General features: G+C 37.5%; 2 protein-coding genes across 2 annotated transcripts in view; both read left to right on the plus strand.

Moving 5' to 3' along the window:
• The window catches only part of LOC134841763 (E3 ubiquitin-protein ligase UBR4-like), a 54,318-nt gene that overhangs the window by 6,471 nt on the left and 22,017 nt on the right, over positions 1-25,830 (plus strand). The window contains exons 5-8 of the mRNA XM_063857800.1: positions 4,317-4,539; positions 5,181-5,430; positions 10,317-10,480; positions 10,941-20,340. Of these exons, the coding sequence (XP_063713870.1) occupies positions 4,317-4,539; positions 5,181-5,430; positions 10,317-10,480; positions 10,941-20,340 (10,037 nt within the window). The remainder of the gene's footprint in view (positions 1-4,316; positions 4,540-5,180; positions 5,431-10,316; positions 10,481-10,940; positions 20,341-25,830) is intronic.
• Positions 1-25,830, plus strand: part of LOC134841764 (V-type proton ATPase subunit H-like) — a 183,374-nt gene that overhangs the window by 4,005 nt on the left and 153,539 nt on the right. The gene's annotated exons all lie outside the window — the stretch shown is intronic.

Consider the following 25,830-nt stretch of genomic DNA (forward strand, 5'->3'; position numbering starts at 1 on the left):
TTTGAGGCTAGTTTCTACTTGTTCTTATTTCAATTTATAGAGAAACTTTTTGTCGTTTTCTCGCTAGTGTTTGCGAAGCGCAGCTTCGCTTCTGTGCATAAAGCTTAGAAAAAGGTTTTTTGAGGTTTTTTCTACTTATTTCTTGAGGTATTTGTTTCCACTTGCGAGAACAAGTGTATTTGTAATCGGGAACTAGACTTGTTCTCGTAAACAAATTTTATTACAAATTTGTAAGAAGTTGTCCTTGCTTTATTATGGAACCTCAACCACTTTCAGGCCCCTTCTCATTCTGTATAGAGTTAAAACACGCGACTTTGAACCATGAGGTTCAGAATTGAAGTACCGGCCGAACTTTCATATAAGTTTTTCTTCGAAATGCATGGAAATTGAAGCTATTTGGAAACACTTGAATCGTTGGACTATCGTTTGTCTTCATATTTTTGTCGGCTTCCTTTTCAAAGCATGTAATTTTAAACTATAGTTGAAATCAATTGTAATTTCTAACCTTACCAACTCAGTGATTTGGAGCATTATTTTTTTTTGTTCTTGCTTTAGTTGTTCGGCTTATGCGCGTGATTTATCGTTGTTTTATGGGAACAAAAGATGTTACTCTGTTTGTGTTTCAGAAAAATGAAAAAATGGGGCAAGTTACAAAAATTTTATTGTCCAAATTTTTGTGACAAAATTTTGTCTTGGCTTTAGCGGCTTCTTTTCAAGTAGCTGCCGATTGGTAAAGAGTTTTTAATGCTTATTTAACGTTGATTTTGTTTCTTAACACGTTTTCCTCAACCATTGGAGATAAATGTGTGAAACTTTTGTAGGTGAAGTTTCTTTCGAATTTGAAAAAAAATTACTGTGGCTTCCGTCTCATTTTTTGACTGCTAACTCACAATGTTTTGTTTGTGTTGCATCGCAAAAAAATTTAGGTGCCTTAATGGCTTTCCATTAGATGCTTAATAATTGAACCAACTCCACTGACTGACATAGTTTTCAGTTAGAATTTTTTGTTAGAATTATCAGTTATAACTAGCTAAATATTGTCAATAGAATGTTCATGTATGACCGTATCATGGAAAGTAATTGCAAAGCAATCGTAGATGTCACTTTCCGTAATTGATTATGTTTTTATAACTCTTCGATCATGGATGGTTTTCCAGGGATAGAAAAAACAATCTCTTTGTTCAGCCGTTCAAAAAGCAACCTGTAGTAAATGATTACACATGCACACAGCTGTATCTTTTGTATGAACGATTCTTAATAAACAAGTAAAAAGGCATTGCTAGAGAAATCATTATATCGATAGAGAGATAATGATGAACTGTCCAAAACTATCCAGTGTTTATCGAAAATGCACTACTAGTTCGAAGATAGTGAGTTCGATGTCTGCAAAATTTTTGGTTACTGATTCTTGCATTATGTTCCGACTTTCGAAGCAAAAGCGGAATATTTATGCTTGCGGTGGTTTTTTATTCAGTCAACTTTCGACTTTTTAACTAAGCGTTCTGACGGAAATTTTTATACTGCCTAAAATATACTGTTGTGTGGAGCGCAAATGTAAAAAAAATGCTATTGCACTTGCGAAGCGAGTGTATTAGTACCAACCTTCTTTTTTTCAACTTAAGTCGCAAATATTGGTGCCACTTTTGGGGCACCTTTACAGCTATTTCATAGCATGTGCTTTGATATTCGAATAGTAATAAGTTAACACAGTTGCTGCATTTTTTAAATCATCAAATGAACCCAGAAAAAAAGATTTGTTTCAAACAACATAACAATAATGAAAACTCGATTTCAGAAATTTTCAAACTCATATTATCTCACAATTTTTTAAATTCCAGATTTATACACAATGTCGCTTTATGCTTTGCGATTTGATACATGCAAAGTTAGTGTAGATGCCTTCAGTTTGTTATATTTCAAATTATTGCTTGTAACATTGAGTCTATTTGTATTTGGTGCCACCCACTTTTGCTGAATCGCTTGGCAATTTATTAGCTTATGTTGCTGCTTCATTTGTGACTAGTGTTTGTCGGTTGTTAAGCTTGCGTAGCTGAGACTCAAAATTGTGCTGAGACTCAAGATCGCTTGATTGCAGTATGTCGCAGATTCGAATCGTACGCGTAGCCGAGTTTTTGCTAATTCGAGGCTAATTCGCTAATTTTGCTAATTCGAGGCTTATTTCTACTTTTTTCTTATTTCACTTGATAAAGCTACTTTTTGGTCGTGTTCTCGCAAGTGTTTGCCAAGAGCAGCTTCGCCTCTATGTTAATTTTTGTTAAGTTATGGGGGTTTGAAAATTGCTAAATTGGGATAATCAATGCGCAATATATAACATTAATGCGCGATATGTTGCGTTCTTTTGCGTTTTTTTTCGCGTAAGCGACGAGTTGATGCTGCGTTCCAAATTGAATTAAATTAATTCGTTCAGTCTTATTATTTTGTTACGAGACGCTAAATGCATCCCTTTTAGTTTGCAATAGTGTGTGGAGGGTAAGTTTTAAAAAAAATGATTTTTAAATTTTTTTTCCAATTATTTCGTCAATTTTCCAACCAAAAGGCTTATTAGTTGGTAGTGTGGTAGGTGCCTCAAAGTGTGGTAGGAACTTACAGAGTTTTGTCCTGAGCTTTCTTGTTTGGTGCTTGATTTTTTAAAAGAAGCTCAATCAAATCTCGGCCAAAATTGCACTTTTTAAATTGTGACCATCAAATGGAAACTTGCTGAAAAAGATTAAAAACTCACTCAAATTTCTGCATCAGAACTTGCGCAAACAGAACTTTTGTTATATTTCATGCTCATATAATCCAGAGCTAAATTACAATCGATGCTGAGGATCTTAGTTCAGATTATTATAACTATTTATGCCATAAATATATTGATGTTTCCCCTCATTCGCTAAAGGAATATTGTTATAGTTCGCTGGTTTGAATATGCGAATTGGACTGACTTAAGATAATTAATGCGCGCTTATTACAAGTTGAGCAGGCTATTAGGTCTTATTCTTGTTCCGATTTACAAAACTTTGGGCCCTCAGAGTGTCGATCCCGTGATCGGCATGGGCCCCGCCGGGTTTTGTCACCACTTAGGTAACCTGACACGAGGCTGAGTAAACTGCTCGTTTTTTAACTTTACTCGTGGCGAATTATCCCGCATTACAAAATTGTTCCAAATTAAATTGAGGCAACTAATAGGTTATATTAATTGCATACAAGACTCAATTGTTACGGTGGGTATTCACAAATACCAAAATGATAAATCAGTCCCATTTGTACCAAAACAAAAAATCAATCGCGTTAGTACCAAAAAATTTCAATTGGCCTAAGACTATTAGGCCGACTACTTTAAGCTCTTGGTTTAAGGTCGCCGGTGGGTGCGCGTCGCCGCTTCGCGGGGGATAACTGGCTCTAATTTTTGTATAGAGTCCTACCCTCTGTTGGCAAGCTCGCAACACGGTGGCGCGACTGCGGCGGTCATTATTCTGCTGTTTAGTTTTCTGTTGGACAGTAGAAAATTAATTTAATAATTTGTTGGCTCACAATTCGACCAATCAGAAATCGAGTTGAATAATTTTGGTACAAATGGGACCGATTTTTCATTTTGGTACAAATGAACGTTGGTACAAATGGGACTTCACCAATTGTTACACCAAAATCATATCAGCCATAAATTCATAGTTTTGTCAATATTTAATATACCAAAACTGCTCGAGACCAATTAAAGGGCGGTCGGTCGGAACATTCAGGGCTGTTGCCCTGATACGAGCAGTCTTGCTGACTCACTAGACGAGAAAATTGTTTTCTTAGCACATCTTGGATTAACTGTACAATCCCCTCTATTTGTTTTTACCTGATAATGCCCTCCCCAAGCGTGTATCAATTCTGTATCCAATATGCATTTCAAACAAACGAGAAAAATATAATCATTTTGAAATGGTTCATACATTTTTTGTTTTATTTTAATAGGTTACAAAATCAGTTGAATCGACGTTTTATTTATGTTTCGATCATTTATTCTTCTTAGTACTGTAGTATAATTTCTCAAAGTTATATTATGAAAATTCATATCTTCTCCGCGAAATGCAACTTTGGCTGTTTTTAGATGGTGACCTAATTATCAAGGGATATTGATCAGTATTGAAAAAAAAATTGATTCCATTGCTTCAGCCCTTAATTTGGAGTATTTCAGCGAATAAATGCATGCACGGATATACACCAGCGTTTTTTGTGAAGAGATGAGGCATACTTCACGCTCTTTCACGTCCGTTTTGTGAAGCTATGTTTTGATGAGTCAACATAACTAAAGACCATTTAGTATTTAGAAACCTGCCTGGCGACTCTGAGACAGAGGACAACAGTTCCACCACAGGGGGAGGAAACAGTCTGTTCGGAGAGGACATGATGGTCATAGATGAGACGGAAGGAGAGGATGATGAAGAAGACGAAGATGAAGACGACGAAGATGATGATGATGATGAGGAAGATGAAGAGTATTATGATGAGCAACAGGCTCAGGCAGAGCTGGAAGCGGCTCATGGTCACGAGGTAATTTTCTATTCCTGTTTTTAAAGACTGAGAATGACAAATATAATTAAAAAAATATATGTTTTTTAACTTTGATTTTTGCTTTATTGTTTAAGAGTCGATGAGCATTTTTTTCTGGAAAAGTCTTTAAATTATTCATGCTCCAATATAGTTTTTCGTGGTTTGACTTATGAATTATTTTCAAGTTTAGTTCGTTTCCTTAGAACAGCAAAAGTGTACAGGTCACAAAAAACGTGATCGACTTCTAGTTTCGAAAGTGGAATTTGATTTTCAGATTTCAAAGCGGAATAAAAAAAAATCTATTAATCCGATTGGTTTTCTCAGATTGGTTTAATTTAGTCACAAGTGGGAAATCATAATTTGTTCTAGAATTTCAAGGAGCTTTAAGGGCATCTATCTATTTTTGCTTAAAAATTCGAAAGTTGAGAATTTTCCAAAAATTAAGGCATTGTTTTTTTCTGTTTACTTACGCTCATTGACTCTTTTCCAACTTTCTGTGCTTTTATTATTTGGTTACGTGTTAGTGCTCGCGACTTGCTTGCATTAGGCGTAGAAAAAAAATGGAGCAATCCCTAGCAGAGTAAAAAGATACCAAATCTTCAATAACAGCATAAAATTTAACATAATTTTTTTGTTTGCAGACATTTGAATGGACCGAAGAAGATGAAGACGAAGACGACGATCAGGACGATTTCGATGACGATGATGACATCACAGAGAGTCAGACAGTGGTGGTAGATGACCTCTCTGAACTGTCCATGGTGGTGGACATGCAACCGGGTGACCTGGCAGTAGTTCTGCCTCCAGATGTGTCTGTAGTGGCGGAGAGCACTGCGAATAATATACGAGCAGGTGGAGCCAATGGAAACAGCAGTACATCTGCTAACCAAGGTGAGAAACTTTTTAAGAGTAATGAACGTAGTGATTACTCTTATATAGGTCTTGCTGATTTTTTTCAGGAAAAAGTCAAAATTTGTTCACGCTCAATTTTGATTTTTCGCGGTTTGACTTGTGATTTTTTTTAAGTTCAGTGCATTTATATTGTTAAAAGGAAGGCAAACTCCACTATCGAACAGCAAAATTGTAAAGGTCACGGAAAACGTAATCGGCTTCTAATTTCGAAAATGGAAATTAATTGTCAGATTTTCCAGCGAAATGAAAGTTTTACCCATTGATCCAGTTTTCTCAAATTGTGTTAATTTTATCATTGAAGTGTTCATCATAAATTTTTCTACAAATTCAAAGAGCTTTAAGGCCATCTGTTTTTTTCTTCGACTTTCAAAAGTTGAAGATTTTTGAAAAAAACGTCGGTTTTTTTTGAGTTTTCTTGCGTTCATTACTCTTTTCCAACTTTCAGTTAGCTATGTTATTATTTATAACCAATGAGCAGTATTAACTCAATTATCGATATTGAACTCACGAAGTCGTTCAAATCAATATTTTGTTTTTACGGTTTGTCGTAATTCATCGAAAATAAGGTTGCTGTTCAAGCTACTTGCGCGCAGTTTGCCTCAAGATATTTGCGCAGCATAAAGTATTCCATCTTATGTCGCGAGATAGTTCTGGAAACTATTCTCTGAACCTTAAGGTAAACAACTAAATTAATTACAATTTGAAGAATTGCTCGTTAATTTATCAGGTGAAGTCACTTGAGTGCGTCATAGTTGTAAGCTTAATTGGAATTTACCCTTTTTTAATTTTAAAGCAGCTGCAAATATTCCTTGATATATTCGTTGATATTTAGCGCTGCTTATAGGAAGATTATCATCTGGAATGGGTTTTTATGTAAAAGAACGTGTAAAAAACGATTTTCACTTATGAAGGTTGGGATGATTGTTTTGTTCAGATGTCCCTGCATCAGCGGCTACGCCCAATTTTTTTTAACACATAAATTAATGGCCCTCCTAATAGTCAAATATTTGATTTTTTTTTTACCGTTTCTTAAACTTGTTGACTATTCTCGAAAACTACCCTGCCATATCTGAGATTTTTGGTTAAGTTCTAATAACGGGTTGAGGCAAGCTAAATTGTTTCTGCGACTGCGCCAAAATTTTTCTGACACCGAAAGTTATGGCCGTCGGAAAAATCAAAATTTTGATTTTTTTTACCGTTTTTTGCAAGTTTTTGACTTCTCTCCAGAACTACCCTTCCAAATCTGACATTTTGGGTTGAAATTACAAACTGCGTGAATCCTTTCTGCATAAGCGGCTACTTCCTCTTTTTCACGCAGAAAGCTATGATTCTCGGGCAAAGTCAAATTTTTCTTTTGTTGACCGTTTTTTGCATTTTTCTTGCTAACTATTCTTTCAACTCTGAAATCATATGTTTAATCGAAACAACGGGTTGTTGAATGTCTACCCTTAAATTTCTTTGGCTATGTCCAGTTTGTTTAAGAAAAAAAATATGGTCTTAAAACAAGTCAAGTGAAACCACGACTCCTAATGTTGTTGTAAGAGAAATGTTATCTCCTTGGGAAAACTGGACATTGATTGCATGTCGCTTATATTGATACCATAGAGCATTGTAATGCAAATCCAGCAATACAAAATTGACTGATCTGTTCGGAATTTGAAATTGAAAAGTTGAAGCAATATTAGTGATAAAATTCAGAAAAACAATTCGAAAAAGTCGAGTAGAAGAGTGTTAAACTTCCCAAAAGTTCATATTCATTTATTCACCTTAACTGTTTAACTACTTGATGCTGCATTATGTTGTAGTGTATCTGCAAGATTTGTATTTGTCGAAGCATCTTTGCTGCGTTGATCACGCTAGTTTTTCTTGATCGAAAATAATCTTTGAACGAACGACAAAGCAAGTTTTTCAGGAATAGTAAGTTAAGGCGTTTGTCAGATATAATAATTTTACCCGTCGTCTGAATCCCCAAGACGCGCAGGCGCGCGACCATAACAATTTTCTTTATTCCTTGCAGACAAGTTTAGACCATATGCTTTTTCCTTTTTCTCCAGAAATGGCTTGTTATATTACGAGTTAACTTTTCGAACCGAAGTAGCTTAATTTTGTTTCATTCGATTACAGTATATGCATAATCCAGCGCTAAACTGCAATTGGAATTGATTTCAATTTTTGCTATGGCAGTTTTTTTACCATCTGAAATATATTGATTAAATTGAAATTAAAAATATATTTCACATGTGATCATTTTTTGCGAAGTAAGGTGGAGTGGGATTTCAAAAATTTAAATTATTAGTAGACGTTTTCATCAGCTTTGTTTCGGCGCGTGTGCAGGCTGCTAATTAGTCCTCTGGCTCGGAAAAAAATCGAAATTTAGCGGAGGCCAGCTATTTTGTTTCTGAATGTAGCTATAGTATATTATGCCTATTTTACTAATTTTCTAAGTTTTTTTTCTAGTTTCTTTCATTGAACCACGCACAAAACCCACAAATTTGATGTAAAAAACGATTGTTTGTTTTAATATAGTCGGAACGGTTTGTGCTACTTGCACCGCAATCGGCTCTCCTTGTTACGATCATTTGAAAATGGCGAGGAACTTTGTATTCGGGTGTGTTTCAGTTATAGCAATATAATTCAAATTTTTCATGACAACAAATTTGCATCGCCTCTTTTGTTTGTTTATCTTTCAGCTTGATAGGTTTCGGCCAATATTATATCGGCTTATCGGCTCCATATTTCGTCCTTCGATGAGCGAAAAAATGTGTGTGTGTGTTGTGTGTGTGTGTGTGTGTTGTGTGTGTGTTGTGTTGTGTGTGTGTTTTGTGTGTGTGTGTTGCGCGTGTGTGTTGTGTGTGTGTGTGATGTGTGTGTGTGTGTGTGTATTGTGTGTGTGTGTTGTGTGTGTGTGTGTGTGTTGTGTGTGTGTGTGTTGTGTGTGTGTGTTGTGTGTGTGTTGTGTGTGTGTGTTGTGTATGTGTGTGTAGTGTGTGTGTGTGTGTGTGTGTGTGTGTCTGTGTTTTGAGGGCGAGGGGGCTTAATAATTTCTTATTAGTCCTTACTTTTCACTTTTTTCATTTTCGTTTTTTTGGGCTTCTCAGGTTTCGTTCTATTTTTTATCGGCCTAATTGTCTCATATTGTTTCATTTGACGTGCAAGTAATGTTTTTGAATGTTTTGAGGGCGATGGGGACTTTTCATAAGTCTTAAATCTTGTTGATTTTTTTCGGCTTAAAATATTTCTGTCAAGGTATTTATTACCGCTTGGAAAATTATCTTCGGAAGCTAATTTCATATTCTATTGTCTCGGCAGGTTTATGCTTCAAAACTAGCCTTATTCATTATGATAGATCTAGTTCTTTCGACATTTTCGATTTGTGTGTTGTATCGCAAGTGGTGCGAAGCTCCGCTTCACCTCCGTGTCGAATTTTTTTTCTCCGTCAATTGCCATGCATGTTAAATTGCTCAATAAAATATGCCACTTATCGCACGTGGTGATTAGATTTCAACCACAAGTCCTTTTTGGTCACCCAATTGCTGCTTTCATCTTCGTTTTTTTTAAAGATTCGTTTGATCTTGATTAAGGTTATCAAATTTATTGAGTTCGTTGTTCGCAAAGACCTGATTAATATTTTGTAGAAATTCTTGAAGAAATTGTTTTCCAAATAAACTACTTGCTTTCTTTATCGAATATTCTGAGCTAGTATTATGAAAGTTTTTTTCTGAATTTCCTATATTTTGGTTGGTAACGAGGGCAGACTAATAGATCAGTTATGTAAAAAACATGAAAGAAGCAGACCAGAGGGTAATGCACTGAAATAATGGTTATATTGATAATCTGTCGGAAATAAATGTTTTTGCGTTAATCAGTCAAGTTAGCGTCGAGATGAAAATGCACAAACTTCTGTGAGACGAAACCGAGGCAGATTTGCGTGAGGCGACAATTCGTAACAGCGGGGAACACTGATTCACGCGCAAAATTCCTCTCGTGCCAGATGTAAGCGCAGCGGAGCAAGCGTATTCTACTTGCCAATGCCTTGTTACGAATTGTCGCTTGTTACGAATTGTCGCCCTACCGCAGATTTGTTAGATTTCGATACAGGAGTTTAGTTCTGTTATCGAGATCTCTTTCTTGGCTTAAATCACGGGACAGTTATACAAAGCAGCTCAAATAAATTCATATTATGCTTCAAATAATTAATATTGACAAAATTCTATACCAATTTAAACAAATTGATGTCTTCACTTTTCATTTTGAAAGTTTTTACGGTTTCTAAAAAGGTCAAACTCATTCGAAATAACAGTAATTACCGCAAAACTGCAGTGCTGATTTAAATTATCCAGAAAAAAAACGAACAAAATAAGAAATTGTTAACGCGTTTTTTCTCAAATTGGGGTTAAAGTAGGACAAAAAATGAAGAGAACAAAAGTTGCTCAGAATTTTACCAAAATTCTTATGGTGCAATTTTTGTTTCGAAATTCTCAACCTAACGTTTACCACTGAAGTTGAACATTTTGGTTGTTTTCAATTAGTCGTATATTACGCTGAAACTACGAAGTCAATTGATGAGAAAGTAATATGAAAAGAAGTATCTTATTTAGCCCAACAAACTGTATACGTAATGTTTTGACCGCTGCTATCAATGTCAAAAATTAAAAAAAAATGTTTTGAGCTTTTCTTAAATAAAATGATATTTCCGCAGCTTAGAATATACTTTAAAAATAATTAATTGGGCCACTTTTATGTTGTAAAAATATGTCCTGTAAATGAGATCTTAGTTTGATCCGCTCTTTGGATAAACTTACATTCCAACAATCGGTAACTTGTCCTTAACTTTCTAAGTCGTTAATATTTTTAATTTGGCCCAGGTGATCAACGAGCGAATGACTTGAACGGTCAGGCAGACGTGGAGCTAGCTCGTGAGGATAACTGCGATTTACTGAGTAGTGCGAGTAAAGACGCCGGGGATGAGGCGGTGCTTGGCTTACTATTTCAAGAGGACGAAGAGGCAGGAAACGACGGAAAGGCAAATGTAAGAGCTTCCATTTTGCGCCATGGCAGAGCTGTCAAATAAATTCTCTTTTGTTTTTCCGACCAGTTGAAAAACGGGGAGGAACTTTGTATTCTGATGTGTTTTAGTTTTTCCATGCAAAATCAGCTGCCACAAATAATCATCAGAGAGATTTGAGTGATGTATCATATTAAAGACCTTCAGCGTATTTTACTATGACTGTAAAATATGCCTAAGCTCTATTTTTTTGTTTAGATCCTTTTGTATTTTGAAAAAAAATATGGTCGGAACATTCTGTGCTACTTTTACAGTAACCGGTTATCCTTGTTGAAATATAGCCACTTGAAATATTTTGCCTCAAGATGTCTTTTGCCCCTTCGGAGTGAATTTGCCTCATCAATTTGATTCAATAGGATAGAGAATAGACAGACCTCTTTTTAGTAATTAAGGCATAATCTAATGACAGAATGGATCAATTTAGGAGCCAGCTCGGAACCCAGACGACCCCAAGTGCGTAATCTACCTGGACGCCTGTCAGCTGATTCTGGACTTGATTCTTGATAACGGATTCGAACCCAGAAGTGTCATAGCCTCAAACATGGCAAAATACATGGGTCAACAACAGTGCTCGACTATTGCGCAGCTAATGAAAGAATTATCGGCTCCTTTGTTTGATCTTTCGTGGAAAATGGAATATTTGAAATCTTCATTGACTCAGCTGGCAGTCAGCATTCTGTCGCATAAATTCTGCACAAGCAATGAGTCACAAAGATTGTTTTTCAAAGACTTGGGACTTGACTGGACTTCAAAAGAAAGCAACTGGCCGCTGAATTTACCTACCACGAATTTGACTCTATTAGCAATCGTTCTTCAAGAAGACAATTCGAGTACGTCAAACGTTGCTTGTAAGTTTTGGAAAAAAGTTTTGGATTCTCTGCAAGACAAAATAGTGAATGAAAATACGAAAACACCAGATCACGCGACTCAAGATGATTTGAACGCATACCAATTTCAACTGCTTCAGCTTGTTTTTGCCTCTCTGTCGAATGAGAGCCAAACAGATATCATGACCCATTTTGTGAAAGTATTTATAAAATGCAGCGACGTTGTCCAGACGAAGCAAAATTGCATCTTCTTTGCACGGCTTGTTCTAATCGCTGATTTTCTAATAAGCCACTTTAACATCGTTCCGGCAAGTTTGGAATGTCAAATAGAGAATAATTTATTCAAAAGTTTGGACAGAAGTATTACCAGTAGAATTCCTGAAATAGCTATTTCAACTTTCGCTGATCTGGGAACAATGAGTACCTGGCAGGCACAGAGGGAGCCAGCTGAAAATGACTCAGACTCTTTGAAGTTTCGAGACATCCAGAGTCGATTCTACGACATAAGCCAGACAACGACCGGAGAGAAACATCTTTCTCGAGTGCCCAGGGCTAACAAGGAAGGGATCAACTGTTTGCTGAAAGTGTGCAAAAATATTCGGGGAGGGTACAATGCGTTTTACGAAAGTGTGACAAAACTGTTGCGGTTTCCTGAGTTCTCGAAGAATGACCTCTTCATGGAACTGCTAACGTTTAATTATGCTCAGACTTTGCTGACTCGATTTCTATCGATTTTACCCCCTTCGCCAAAATTTGTGGAAAATCTGTCACTGTCGCCAGAATTGAAAGAGAAAGAAGATCTAATGATCTTCGTGCTGGACGTGATGTGGTCTTGCCGCCTGCCCAGTGATTTTTACAGCGATTACGTCAAGGAAATGCTAGAAAAAGTAGACCCGCATTCGTTAGAAGTTTACACGATGCTCACCGATAAAAATAAACCATTCTTCAGAATGGCAGAAATTTTGGACCTTTGTCATCAAGACTTGGAAAAGTCTATAAACACGCAGAGAGCAGATACACAGGACTTTGTGCCTTCTGATCGGGTGCTGCTAATAATCGACGCCATCTCTTCTCGATTTTTAACGGCGCTTCAAATTGCAAGCAAAGAAGAAGGCTTTGACACTTTCGTGGTGGAGTCCGCGTTGCATCTAGTTCAGAATCTTCTAGAAGATTTTCAGATTATTTGCCGAAATTTCATGATCACTGAAATTGGTCGATTTTACAATTGGAATGTAAATGAATGTGTGAGAGAATATCTACACATTATGCTGCAGTTCAATTTCGACTCGCAAGAATTTCAGAGTATAACTAGAAACTCGGAATTGAATGTTTTTGGCGAATGCTCTCTGGAAACTATTGATTCAAATTGCAGTATTGATTTGACCAGGCATATTGCCGATTGGACCAGCAGGAGCAAATGTTTGGAGCCCTTCCCAGACATTGACGCATGGCGAGAGAATGAGTCATACAACTCCCATGCAATTGCTTCGGAAGCCTACGCAAGTCACGTCATGATGACTCATCTTCGAGCCTCCCTTTCGGAAGGCTATGCAAAACGTACCATAGGTTGTTTGCAGCACACATATCTGACGTTGGCCAAACTGTTCTGCACAATGAAAAGTTTGGCGTCCAGTGCTTTTATGGAGAGAAATCTTAGCCACACGTTAGGACCACTGAGTGTAAGACTTTTGGCTCAACAAATGTGTTTCTTCAAAAATCTAGTTTTGGCTTCATTGGAAGAAAGTGCTGAGAAAGTGTTCAAAAAGCCATGTGCTGATTCGCCAATTCAAGAGTTCGCGACTTTATTTGTTCTAGAGAATGTGTACAAAATGACTTTCCTAATTGATCCAGGATTCAACAAGTACACGGCTTCCGATACCGTATTCCAAATTTGCATCCAGGCGTTGCAGAGACTTTTGCTCGTATCGGATTCTTCAGTAGTGAAAGTTCTGACTGAAAATCTATCTGAAAAAGACCGTAACCTGAAACGCATAATGGGGCTTTGTGCAAATCCACGACTCACCGTCAATAAATTGAAAGACTTGTTCAGGCTTGTGAAAATTGTGCTGCGAGAAATCGGGCAGAATAAAGAGGATAACAGTTTGCAGATTTTGTTAAAGAACTGTCAGTTCGACTTCGAAGACCTGAGGCCAGTTCTCGAAACAATTTTCCCAAAGCACCCGGTCTCTGAAAAAAATGTTCCAGCTGTGTTCATAAGTAACGAATTTTTCACTCAAATTATAAACATTTCGAAGGAATTTGCGAGCGACCGGTTTGCGTACTTCTCGAAAAATGTGGCCGGAAAAACTCTAAATTATTTAATAGAAGTTGCGCACGAACTAGTTGGAAACCATGACTACTGTAAATACTTTGATAAATTGATGACGATAATGCTCGTATTAGCGACATATGAGCAAGGTGCTGGACATCTTAAGCTGTTTAAAGCAAGTGTAGATCTATTGCCGAAGCTAATCGAATTAGTAGTCACAAATAGCCCGGAACAAGAAAACGACAGCAACAAGAGTTCAAAATCGAGCCTGATTGCATATAATTGCTTAGTTGGTTATATTTGCGAAGTAATGCAAGCTCTCAAAACTGAAACGTCTTTGGATTCGGACAGCGAAGAAATGTCGAAGACACTCTCCAAGAAATCATTCGCTAGTGGTTCCTTGGAGTGTGAAAGTAGCGATGTCACGCCGACCATCGAAGAGCAAAGTATAGAGGTTGCTGAGCGTGCATCGGCGTGCGAAAGTGTACAATCTGGGTCCGCGCACAAACTGTGCACGTTCACGGTTACCCAGAAGGAGTTCATGAACCAACACTGGTACCATTGCTATACATGCTCTATGCATGATTCCGTTGGCGTTTGTTCTGTATGTGCTAAGTTGTGTCACAAAGATCACGATGTTACCTATGCCAAGTTTGGAAGTTTCTACTGTGATTGTGGGGCGCAGGGCGAAACGCGCTGTAAAGCTTTGACATCAACTTCAATTGACAGATTTCTGACCGAACAGCAATCGAGTGTCTCGTCCAAACGCGAAACAACGTTAACTGAAATTCAGAAACGAGGAGATAAGTTGGTGTCTTTGATCAAAAAGAGACAAAAGCAGAACACAGAAGGAGTAAAACATGGCAAAGGAGCTGCTTATTTTGTAGAACAAGAAATAGGATTCAAAGTAGAACATTTTATTGATGCGAACAAAACGGAGTTGATGAAAATCGTGAATGATTCGAAGATTTTAGATTCGATTGAGATGTTAAATAACCTGAAAGATAAAATTGATGCCCACCTTGAAAACACTTCCCCTTCAAATGCGTCCAACCGGCTGGTTAAATCGTTCCACATATTACACGGAATGGCTTCCAAAAAAATCAGCACTGTTCCGAATTTGGTCAGCCAACTGGCAAGTACTGGTGAAACTTCCTTTGAAAATGTTAAGATGTCCTTTTCAGGAGAACAAGGGGCCACAATGAGGCAATTGATTACTGCTCATATGGTTCGAAGAAACGCTCTGTGTCTAATGCCAGCTCTGTCCAATAACCCTTCGGGTACTAACCAAGTTATGATAGTTGCCCACGACAAAGGACTACTGACTTGTGTGGATATAACCGCCTTGAACAAACAAATTGAACCAAATAAAGACGCTCCTGGTTCAGAAACAGTCAAAAAGATCAACGTCGATCGTCTGGCCTATAACACTGTTCCGATAACTGTTTTAAGCGTTGTCAGCAACAACTTGAACCCGGGTTGTCTGGCAGTTGCGGGAATCAAGGACTGTCACGTCATCACAATGACGCAAGATTACGTAATCTCCAATCAGATCAATATAAGCCTGGCATTAGACTCCGGAAACTTCATCATTAAAACTCTTTGGATCCCGGGATCCCAAACTGAACTGGCGGTTGTAACAGCTGATTTTGTCAGAATTTATAACTTGGCGGTTGATCTTAATAAACCGATTTATTATTACCATTTACTGAGTGGAAAGTTACGTGATGTAGCCTTTTTAATCGATACTGCAAAGTCTGCTGTTCACGCTTTCATAATGAGCTCGCAAGGTTTTATCTACACCCAGATGCTAGACGAGCAAAGTAAAGCCGACGATAGCGGAGGACCTTTCTATGTCACAAACACGATTGTCATCGAAAGCAATGAGCTAAAAATGACTAACGGGCAGTTTGGTTCGGGTGGAACATCAGTGTTTTACTCACATGCAATGCAAATGTTGTTCACAAGTTACAGTAACTCGAAATCTTTTGCATGTTCTTTGAAGAAACTTGAAGAGTTGCCGACAAGCACTGTCCTGAATAAGCTACAAGTCATTACTAATACCAGCTCACTATGCCAATGGAAAGAACCGGAAGACCATCCAGGCTTGATATTGGCCACCGATCAAAACTCAGGAAATGTTGCAGTAATTTTCATGTGCCCGGATACTTTCTATATCCAAGAGATAACTGTAACGCCAGCAAGATCAAAATCAATTGATTCAGTTGCTTTTGTGCCGATGCAAGTTTGTTCATCGGCTGCCGAGAATGTGAAGTCGACTAAGATCATTATATTATCGGATGACGGAAGTTTGAAGATATTTGCGGCGAACTCAAATTTGACTCACTTTTGGCTGTCACCATCTTTCAGTGCTTCAAATAACGAAATCGGTACTTGGATAAACGAGCGTAAGAAGTTCAAAGCCACGAACTTGAAAACGAGAATGCAGACAAATCCGATAAGTAGTGTTGGAATCATCGAAGGAGCTTCAAGTTCGAATGAGCATCAGTTTCCAATTGACTACTTCGAAAATTGTCAAGTGTTAGAAGACGTTGAGTTCGGAGGCAACGATTACTTACAAGTTTACAATCGAAAGCAAATGAAAAACAGACTGAAACATGCGAGGCAGTTTCTCGCAGCGACTAAATCTAGTCCGATCACGATGGAAATTACAAACGAGAATTCGGCGCTTGTCATTGCGGGTATTCGAGTTGAAGTGGGCGGCAACCAAATCGGCAATGCGGACTGGACTCCGAGGTACTTCGAGATTTTCGGACGTTCGGTTTTTGTAGAACCGACTAGCTCCTCGAGATGGGTGGACCTTCCATTCACTAATGAGGAATGTCTATTGTCTGAAAGATCGGTGAACTTGACAATCGGTAACTCGCGTGACACGTCATCGGGAATTACAATCGTAAACTCAGTGAAAGTCTACGGCAAAGCGAAAAATTCATTCTCTACGACTACAAGCGACCCAAAGACGAAAGCGAGTGGAACTGAAGAGCCTAAAAAGAACTGTGAAAACGATACTGTATCTACAGTTTTTGGCTTAAGACAACTACATCAACCTTCTAAATCATCTATCGCCCAAATGACAGGGTTATCGGCCGAGTCTGATTTTGATGCGTTGTTGTCAAACTCTTTGGAGATGCTCGCCATCTATTTCACCCTAACGAACGTGGAGTCTAAATCAAGGCCGGCAAAAGAAGGTAAAGAGCTGGCAAGGATTCTAGCGACAAGTCCTTTATCGTATAATGTCTACTCGCAAAACAAAGGCTTGTTGTATTCGATTTGCCAGTCAAAGGAAAGACTACACGCAGAACTTGATGAGATTAACTTGAACTGTGTCGCAAGAGCGTTTGATTCTTCGAGTGAGCAAACAGTTCAACCTGAAGCTTTTGACCAACATTTGGATACAATCAGAAATATCGCCCAAAACCGACCGAGAAATCTGGTCAAGTTCTCGAACTTCTTAACAAAAGTACTGGTAACGAATGATAGCAATGCAGAAAGCACGACAACGGGAGAACGAGTTTCAACTTTGGTCGAAGACATAATGACAATTTTCTGGTCGGTCGTCGAAGACAGATGCAACGTGAAACACTTGGTTTCTTTGATCAACCAAACGAAAGTCAAGAACGATAAATTGGTCACTTCGGTCGTTGAAGTTTTGTTCGCTTATGCCGTTCAAGACAACGAGTTCATGCCCCAAATGATGACTCACTTGGTCAGTCTTCTGCTCTATCACGACCCAGAAATAAGTTCAGTTGCAAAATCAGTTCTGATCAAGCTGGCAAGAACTTCGAAAGTGACAACCAAAACATCTTCGCTTCTGAAAACACCGGCGAACGCTCCAGATAAAACTCGCCAGCAACTGAGCATAAACGTGGACCAACAAGTACCAGTGCCAAATGTAAATGAATCGATATTAACTGAGATGAACGAATCAAATATTTCGAATAATTTTCAAAATCAAGAAGAGCAGGTGAGTGAAATGCAAGTGCAGCAGCCACTGCCAGTTGATGTACATCCGCTAGGGATGCCTGAGAATTTTGAAAACGCAGAGCAAATGACCGTGCCTCAAGATGAGAATGTACCTCAAAGCGCTTTAGATGCTCTATTGAATGCAGCGCCATTGCTAGAAATACCAGCAGATGCTGATGATGAAGCAATGATGGAACTAGCCATTGCGTTAAGTTTGCAAGAGCAGCCAGGTGGATCCGGGAACCAACAGAATCCTCAAGCCATGTTCCATGGAGGACAGGAGCCGGGGGATATTGCAATGGAAGACCCTGAACCAACCGTCGCTATGATTGGAACCCCGCCTCCCGAAATGGCGCCAAACGTGGCAGTTGAGCCTCACGTGGAGTTTGTAGAGACACCCGATGTTTCTAACTTACAAGGCGATAGTACTGATGATACTGCCTCAGTTGGAGAGCCCGATGACTTCGACGAAGAAGAGAGTATTGCTGCGACAGATGGCAGTGCGTTGCCTGGAGAGAGTTTGCCGGCAACAATGGGATCTGGCGCTGCCTCAGATGACGGAAACAGCTTAGCCGGAGAGTCAATCCAAACAACGACTTCGGCTTCATCAAGTGCATACGGAGGCGAAGAAGGGAGCTATGCAGCGTCCAGGAGCTTGGTGGTAACTCCAAAGACACTGAACGTTACTGGATCTAGTGCATCAATTGGAGGGAGCGCTGAAACTGGTCTGAACTCAAGCTTCCTGATCGAAGATTCAGAAACCTCGAAGTTGGCCGACTCAAGAGTGGAAATGTTGAAGTTGATGATGACGTACTTCCCTCAAGTTTGCAACGTTGGTGGAATCAGAGCTATTCCTTTCCTCCAAGTTTTCCTTTCTTTGAGTTTGGAGGTAGAAGATGAGAAACTGATAGCTGAGATTTTAGACCACATTTTGGCACAGTTGAAACTAAAGCCTGATCAAAATTTATTTTCAAGGACATTCAGCAAAGAGGTGCAAGTTCTGTTGTTGAGATTGCTAAGTATGTACATGCAGAAAAGCAAATCGGAGGAAGTATCAGTGCTTTCTAAGATGGCAGCACAATGTCTATATGAGAATGGAGTGGTAAGTTACTGCAAAGAAGTAGTAATTGAGATGCTCTCATATTGGCAAAACTCTTTTAACCCCGTTGAAGCCAAAGAGTCTTCTAAATTGCTGAAAACACAGTCGGTCAGAAGTGCTCCTGACTTGCATCCTTTCTTCTTGACCAATTACGTCATGGAGCACCGAGCCGACGTTTTTGAAGCCTACCATCAACTGGTGACTGAGGTCAGTCTGCGAATCCCATACCAGGTGTACAGAATTCTTGACACATCAATTCAACCGGAACTGGAAAGTATCAAATCCCAGTGGCTAAACACGCTATCCCAATACATGATTCTGCCATCACAATATGTTAGACATCAAGTAAGAAAGCTTCTCCAATTTGTATGCGGGACCAAAGAGCTCTATCGTCTGCAGAGAGATCTCTACGTCTTCAAGCACCATTTTGAAGCCATTAAAACAGTGTTATTCGCAAGTTGCAAAACTTACTTTGCGGATGAAGATGACCAGGAAGATTATGAGAACAGTAACGGAACAGTTGCGTCTCTTATGATGACGGAATCAAATAACGACCAGGAAGACAAATTCGTTTTCCCAGAATCCTTGAATTCGTTGAACTATCCGGTTCTGATAACAATCGTTGAACATCTGAAACAGGTCTCAGAAGCAGCCGCGAGCCGCTGTTACAGTTGGTTCAAGTTCTGCGAAACTAAGCCAAGTGTAATACTGTTTCTGATGAAATTGACACCACTAGCCGATGATGCTATTCGGCAGTATGTGATCGAGCTGATAACCCTCGCGAGTTGCGGCGCAAAAACAACACAGAGTATCAAGTCTAAGTCAGGAGTGGTCGAAAAGCCGGCGAAGAAAATAACCTCGACAAATTCAGCGTCGGCCAACCAGAATAAAGACAAAGCTGTCGACGAAGACGCAGGGGTAAGCTCTCCAGAATGCAACGAGAAAACGAGCACCGAGTTTGTGGACGAACTGGTGTCTAATCACGTGTCGGATTCGGAATGGAAATCATTCATGAAAATTTTCTTCCTAGAAACCAACTCGGTTCCTCTGCGATGGCAGTTGCACAGTCTGCTATGTGTGTTTTGGAATCAAGTGTCAGACCAGAGTCGATCAAAACTTGTGGATATAATGTGGGATCTGTATGATGAAACGCCAGTTTTTGGCAAACGAGCATCTCAGCTAGTTGATGTTCTTGGATTTCTGACTCTCTCGGGAAAAATTCCGGTGGATCGAATCAAAAAATACGCATCTAAACTAGTCGTCATGATGAAGACTCAAAACGAACTGCTGAAGCAACATCCCAATTTTGAACTGTACGAAAAGTTACTGAAATTGGTCGAGTTTGACGGATTTTACCTTGAAAGTGATGCGTGCTTGGTTTGTCATGCAAAAGAAACGACTTCTAGTCTGATTAAACTGAGCTCAATTAAAGCAGATTCGAGGTTCACAACCACGACTCAAATTATCAAATTGATTTCGCCGCACCAGATTAGTAGCATAATTTGTAGAATCAGTGATATTAATAATAGCAAGATGGTAAAGTCGATGGCTATTTACTACAACAAAAGGACGGTAGCTTCAGTGGTCGAGCTGAAGAACAATCCGCAAGTGTGGCACAGGGCAAAGAAAGTGCAACTTGAAGCAGGTTAGAAGTTAATTGAATTTCGCCAACTTGATTTTAGGTTCTGGTTGCTCGAAACCAAGCCAGCAAATTTTTTTGCACTTTTAACGAAAGCCTTCAATTAAACTTAACGGAATTGTAACTGGGATCGTTTTGTTTCGCAGTTGTTCAATTTTTGATACTGTATGCGAAGTGCGCAATCATCTTTCTGAGCTCCTTGGATTGATTTTACGGCATCATGGAATGAATTTATTAACCTTGCGATAAGCAAGTGTATTGTAATCGGGCACTAGACTATTTTTTTCCATAAATAACTTTGTAATCAAGGAGATGTCGTTGCTGTGTTGTCTTGCTATATGAAAGCACTTTCGGCTTTTTTTGCTGTTTTTATAGATGACATGCTCAATTTCTTGAAAATTAAATTAAAACGTCTGTCATTTAGTTTGTAATTAGATGGTGTCCGTTTCAGGCAATAATTATTTCAATTTGCCCAATCATATCGGTTTTGACAACTTAGATTGCGTAGTTTCGAGGTCGTAAAAATTTTATTTTATAGCTCAGTATATCCGTTTTTTTTTTTCGTTTTTATGTTTCCCTTTTTTATTCAGCTTAAAAGGTTTCGGCTATTTTTATATCGGCGTAGAGACATCTTTTGAATTAATTTGAGAGCACTGAGGTTTCGTCTAAATCTTTCGAGGGGGACTTACAATCTGTTTTTGAGTTTCTCAAACAAAAACTGTTTTTTCGGCACAAGGTATGTCTGACCAAGAATCGTCGGCTTTGTTACTGCTTTGTAAGTTTTGTTTTGATGGTTATTTGACTTTTGATTTTTTCTGCATATTTTTCTGAAAAGAATTTTTATTCACGAAAAAATCAGATAAATGTTAGAAGTAATGGTAGATCAGTTTTTTAGATACTTTTTCAAATGTTTTTCTACGGCTTCATCTCTATTTCTGTCGTTGTTTTGTCATGCTGCGTATAAGTTGTATTGTATGCAATGGAAGCTTTGCTTCGCTTCTTTTTATAAGTTTTGTAAAGGTGCAGTTGTTTCTGATCCAACTTTTCTACTTTTTTTTTGCTGGTTTTATATATATATGAGCAAGCGTTATCAAACTGGAATATAGACTGGAATTTTTCTAGTTAACAACTAGAGTAACAGAATCACTTATATACTTCGCTAGCTTGCTTTATTAATTAAGGTAGTTTTCACGAAAATGTGGGTCCAGGAACTATGTCGAGATGGATCAAGGGTTCGAACCCGAAACCATGCCAGTTTTTCTAATTCGATGAACGTAGTTCAGACTCTTAAATAGGTCGCGATGACTTGCTTTTTTTTCAGGAGAAAGTCTTAAAATTTGTTCAGGCTCAAATTTGTTTTTTTCACGGTTTGACTTTTGAGTTATTTTTTAGTTCAGTTCAGTTCCTTTGGTAAAAGAAATGCAAACTCCACGCAAAACTCCAGGACGGTAAAATCACGAAAAATGTGATCGACTTCTACTTTGAAAATGGAATTTAATTACAAGATTTCCCAGCGGAATAAAAACTTAACCCAATAATCCACTTTTTTCAAGTGTTGAAATAAATTTTTGAAGTGTTTTTGGTAGATCAAATTTTCAGTATTTTTTTTCTACGTCCTTCGTCTCTGGTTTTGTCGGTTAGTGTTTCATGCCATGTATAGGTTTTTTCGCAAATAGCGCGATGCTTCGCGTAAAATTTCTAAAGGTGCAGGTAATTAAGTTCCAAGATTTTGGATTTTTTTCTGCTGATTTTTTTGAAAAGTTGTTTCCCGATTTGTCGGTTCATTTGCAAGTTGTGAGGGAAATTCATTTTTCTATCGCTAGTGGTGCAAAAATCTGCTTCGCCTCTGTCCAGAAAAGTGTTTTCCTTAAGCATGCTTCGTCTTGCTATATGAAAGCAATTGTAATCAAAAACAAGGAAAGCCAGTTGCTGTGTAATTAATCTAGAAATTTTAGACCTCAGTAGAATATAAATTCTAACATATTTAATAGATTTTTTTTTGTCAAATATTTTCGTTTTTTTAAGATTTCTTTTTAAGGTCATTTGCATTTCAGTTAAAATGTATTTGTTAAAAGGTATGCTATTCAAAATTGAGCTCTCCAATTATAAAAATGGAAATGCATTTTAGTTTTAAGGTTCCCAGCAGAAATTCAAAAAATACCCATTGATCTATTTTGGGTTTCAAATTTACAGTTGATTTTTTTAATGAAAAAAGAGCTTAAACCTAATACATTTCCGCCGAAATTCAAAAGTTGAAAACAGTTCAACAACGGCTTTTCGGTTTCCTTGAGTTCCTTGACTTTTTTCCAGCTGTCTGTTGGCTATACTTTTTCCTAAGAAGTAATCTTGAAGTCTAAATAGCAAATTACAGCGAATACTAGCCAATTAATATAAGTTTTTTAAGAATTGGTTTGATAGATTGGTATCATTTCTAAATTTCGTTTCATTTAGTCTTGAAAAACGAAAACTTCAATATTTTCTCGAAACAGACAACCTTCAATCATGTCTTTGGAATCCGAGTGAGGAGTTTCAGTACTATACAACTTGACGCCCTAGGAGAATTTTTAGTTAGTCAAAATGGGGGGACATAGTCCTAAACAATTTCCCTTCAAACTCCTTAAAGTGGTTGAAAAAAATAAGGCTAATTTTTTTTCATGTGAAATGATTAATCAGCAGATCATAATGTTCTTTTTTTTGCTCAAGCAAAACTTGTGTGATATTACTAACTCTCGTTTTTTCCAACCTAAGTCGCAAATATTAATGCTTTTTTTGATATTAACGCAGACTATTATATTACAAATAGCACTTTAGCTTTAAGGCATCATGGATCTGTAGCGTAGAGGTAGGGAAGGAGACCAGTAGCAAAATAAGAGGGTTCGAACCTTGGCAGGGTCAGATGTTTTAAATGAAATTTTCTGCGTACTAGTTGAAATGCGTCCGCTCTATAAATTGAGGCATGTTAGTTGGTAAGTTTCTTATTTTTTTTTCAAATTGACTGGTACTGTTAATGCGTCGTAATTGACTTGCGTCACTTAGCAATTATGTAGACTCATAATTGGCGTGCGGCACTTATGAAGTTTTGTAGACTCAAAGTTTACCCATTCAGTTTTTCCCAGTAGCGTTATCGGTCATATTTTTGCTTGTGTATGCGAAGTGCAACTTTGCCTCTGTGTAAAAAGTTTTAATGATCCATATAAAATGTTCTAATAGAAATTTTAAGTTGTTAGTTTGCAAAATGAACTTATCTATTTGATCCGCTTTTCGCTGATTGGCAAAAGTCTTAACATGATTCTCTGGAAACTGAGATAAAAAATGTTTGATTTTTTTTTTGGTATACGAATCAGGAGTTTAAGAGCTCCGGTATTTCCATGTATTCTCGATATCCTTTTAGATGACTTATGAGGAATCTTTGAGGTTTGTGTCAAAAACATCTGAGCTTTTTTGATTTTGAGTCGAAAACATCACCGTGTGCCATAGTTCCTTCTCATCCCGTGGAAGGTGATCGGAACAAAAATTTGTTGATTGGAAAATTTATGTGACGTGCACATGCGGAATTGTGTTTCAATATAAGATATTTTGAATACATACATTTAAAACATACTGATTTAGAAAAAAATTCAAAAAAGAAAAAATATATAATAAAAAAGGCGTTTTTCCTTTTTTTTTACGATTCGATGAACGTAGTTCAGACTCTTAGATAGGCCGTGATGATTTTTTTTTTCAGAAAAAGACTTAAAATTTGTTCTTTGACTTTGGTTCCACGAAAGGTCGCGGAAACGTGATCGATTTCTAGTTTCGAAAGTGGAATTGAACTTTCAGATTTTCTGGTGAAATATAAATTTTGCTTATAGAATCAGTCGTAAATTTGTTTAATTTAATCAAAAAAGTGTCAATCATTTGTTCTTAAAACTAAAAGAGTTTTAAGTGCATAAATTTTTTCTTTCAAATTCGAAAGTTAGTTTTTATTGTGTTTATTTGCGTTCATTGACTCTTTTCCAACTTTCTATTGGCTATATTTTATGTTTTTTTTTAATCCTCTGCGATATAACATGAAAATACTAGTGCAAGCTAGCACACAGGAAAAGAATGCCACAAAGTCCAGAAAAAATGAAAAAAAAAATTCAAAAAACCACAACTTGAAAAAATTCAAAATGTTGTGTGGAATCATTTTCTCTTTACTGAAAACACGTCCAGAAACAATTGTCGGATATTTATGGAAATTTAAAAAAGAATTAACAAGCGCCAACTAAGCCGACGAAACTCAAATATTTTCCCGTAGCGCCGAAATTATAATTGTTATCATTACCCTTGCGATAAGCAAGGGTATTGCAATCGGGTACTAGACTTTTTCCCTTAACTAACTTTGTTCACAGAATGGTTAAAATTATAAATGGTAAATTTAGGTTCAGCCCATATGAACTTCAAATTTCTTTGGTTTTATGGCTGGCACACTGATTTTTTTAAATTATGTAAACTATTCCGTTTAAAAAATTGTCGGCTTAGTTGCCAACTCGTTTATTTGTTTTTTTTTTCTTGCTGTACGCTTTTCAGTGTAGTTACTTGTAGTGCTTCGATTTGATTTTGCTGTTTTTAATTTTTTTGAATTCGTTTTTTTTTTGCTTAAAATCTTTATTCTGCCCAATCGATTTCAGCTTAAGCTTATATTTTATCGGCTTAGTGACCTAAATTTGAGTCGTTTGAAGATAAACATAATTTTTATGATCACTGGATTGCACAAATTGCTAAAAGACCTTATAGAAAAAATAGCTCAAGTTTTTCACGGCAACATTTTTTTTCGGTTTTTTTCAGCTTTATAGGTTTCGGGCCCTAATTATATCGACTTAATAATCTCATATTGCGTTTTCGACGGGTGAAAAAATTTATCATGTGTATGTTTTGAGAGGGAGGGGTTTTTTAAGTCTTGTTGATTTTGTTCGGCTTAAAGGTATTTTCGGCTTTGTTACCGCTTGGTAAATTTTCTTCTGATTCGAGTTTTACATTAGATTGTCCTGGCATCTTTGTTTCAAACTAGCTTGATTCATTTTGATAGATTTAGTTTTTCGACTTTTTCGAATTTTTTAGCGGCTTTCTGGTTTTGTATCAGACTTAGCGGCTTTCTGGTTTTGTATCGCAGGTTTTATATGATTTATAGCATAATACTTATGCTTCCCTTAAAATAACCCCAAATTAGGTCACTAAGTCGATAAAATATAAGCCGAATATAGTTCGTAAGAGAAAAAAAACAGGAAATTATACCAAGTCAAGGCTAGTAAAACTAAAAATTGCAGGAGTAATTTAAAACATTAAAAGCTACTTCATTGAAAATTGCGTACAAAAAAATCGATTCTGCGATGAGACAACTAAGCCACTATAAGCAGACAAACTATAGGCCGACATTGTCTGGAAATAGTTCCTGGTCAGATTCGAACCCACGACTTTCGCCGTCCCAGGTGCATTCTTTATCACCAGTCGAAGTGCCGGACACGCATAAAAGTT

This window comes from Symsagittifera roscoffensis, chromosome 3 (assembly GCF_963678635.1).
Source record: "Symsagittifera roscoffensis chromosome 3, txSymRosc1.1, whole genome shotgun sequence".
In the NCBI taxonomy this organism is placed as follows: domain Eukaryota; kingdom Metazoa; phylum Xenacoelomorpha; order Acoela; family Convolutidae; genus Symsagittifera; species Symsagittifera roscoffensis.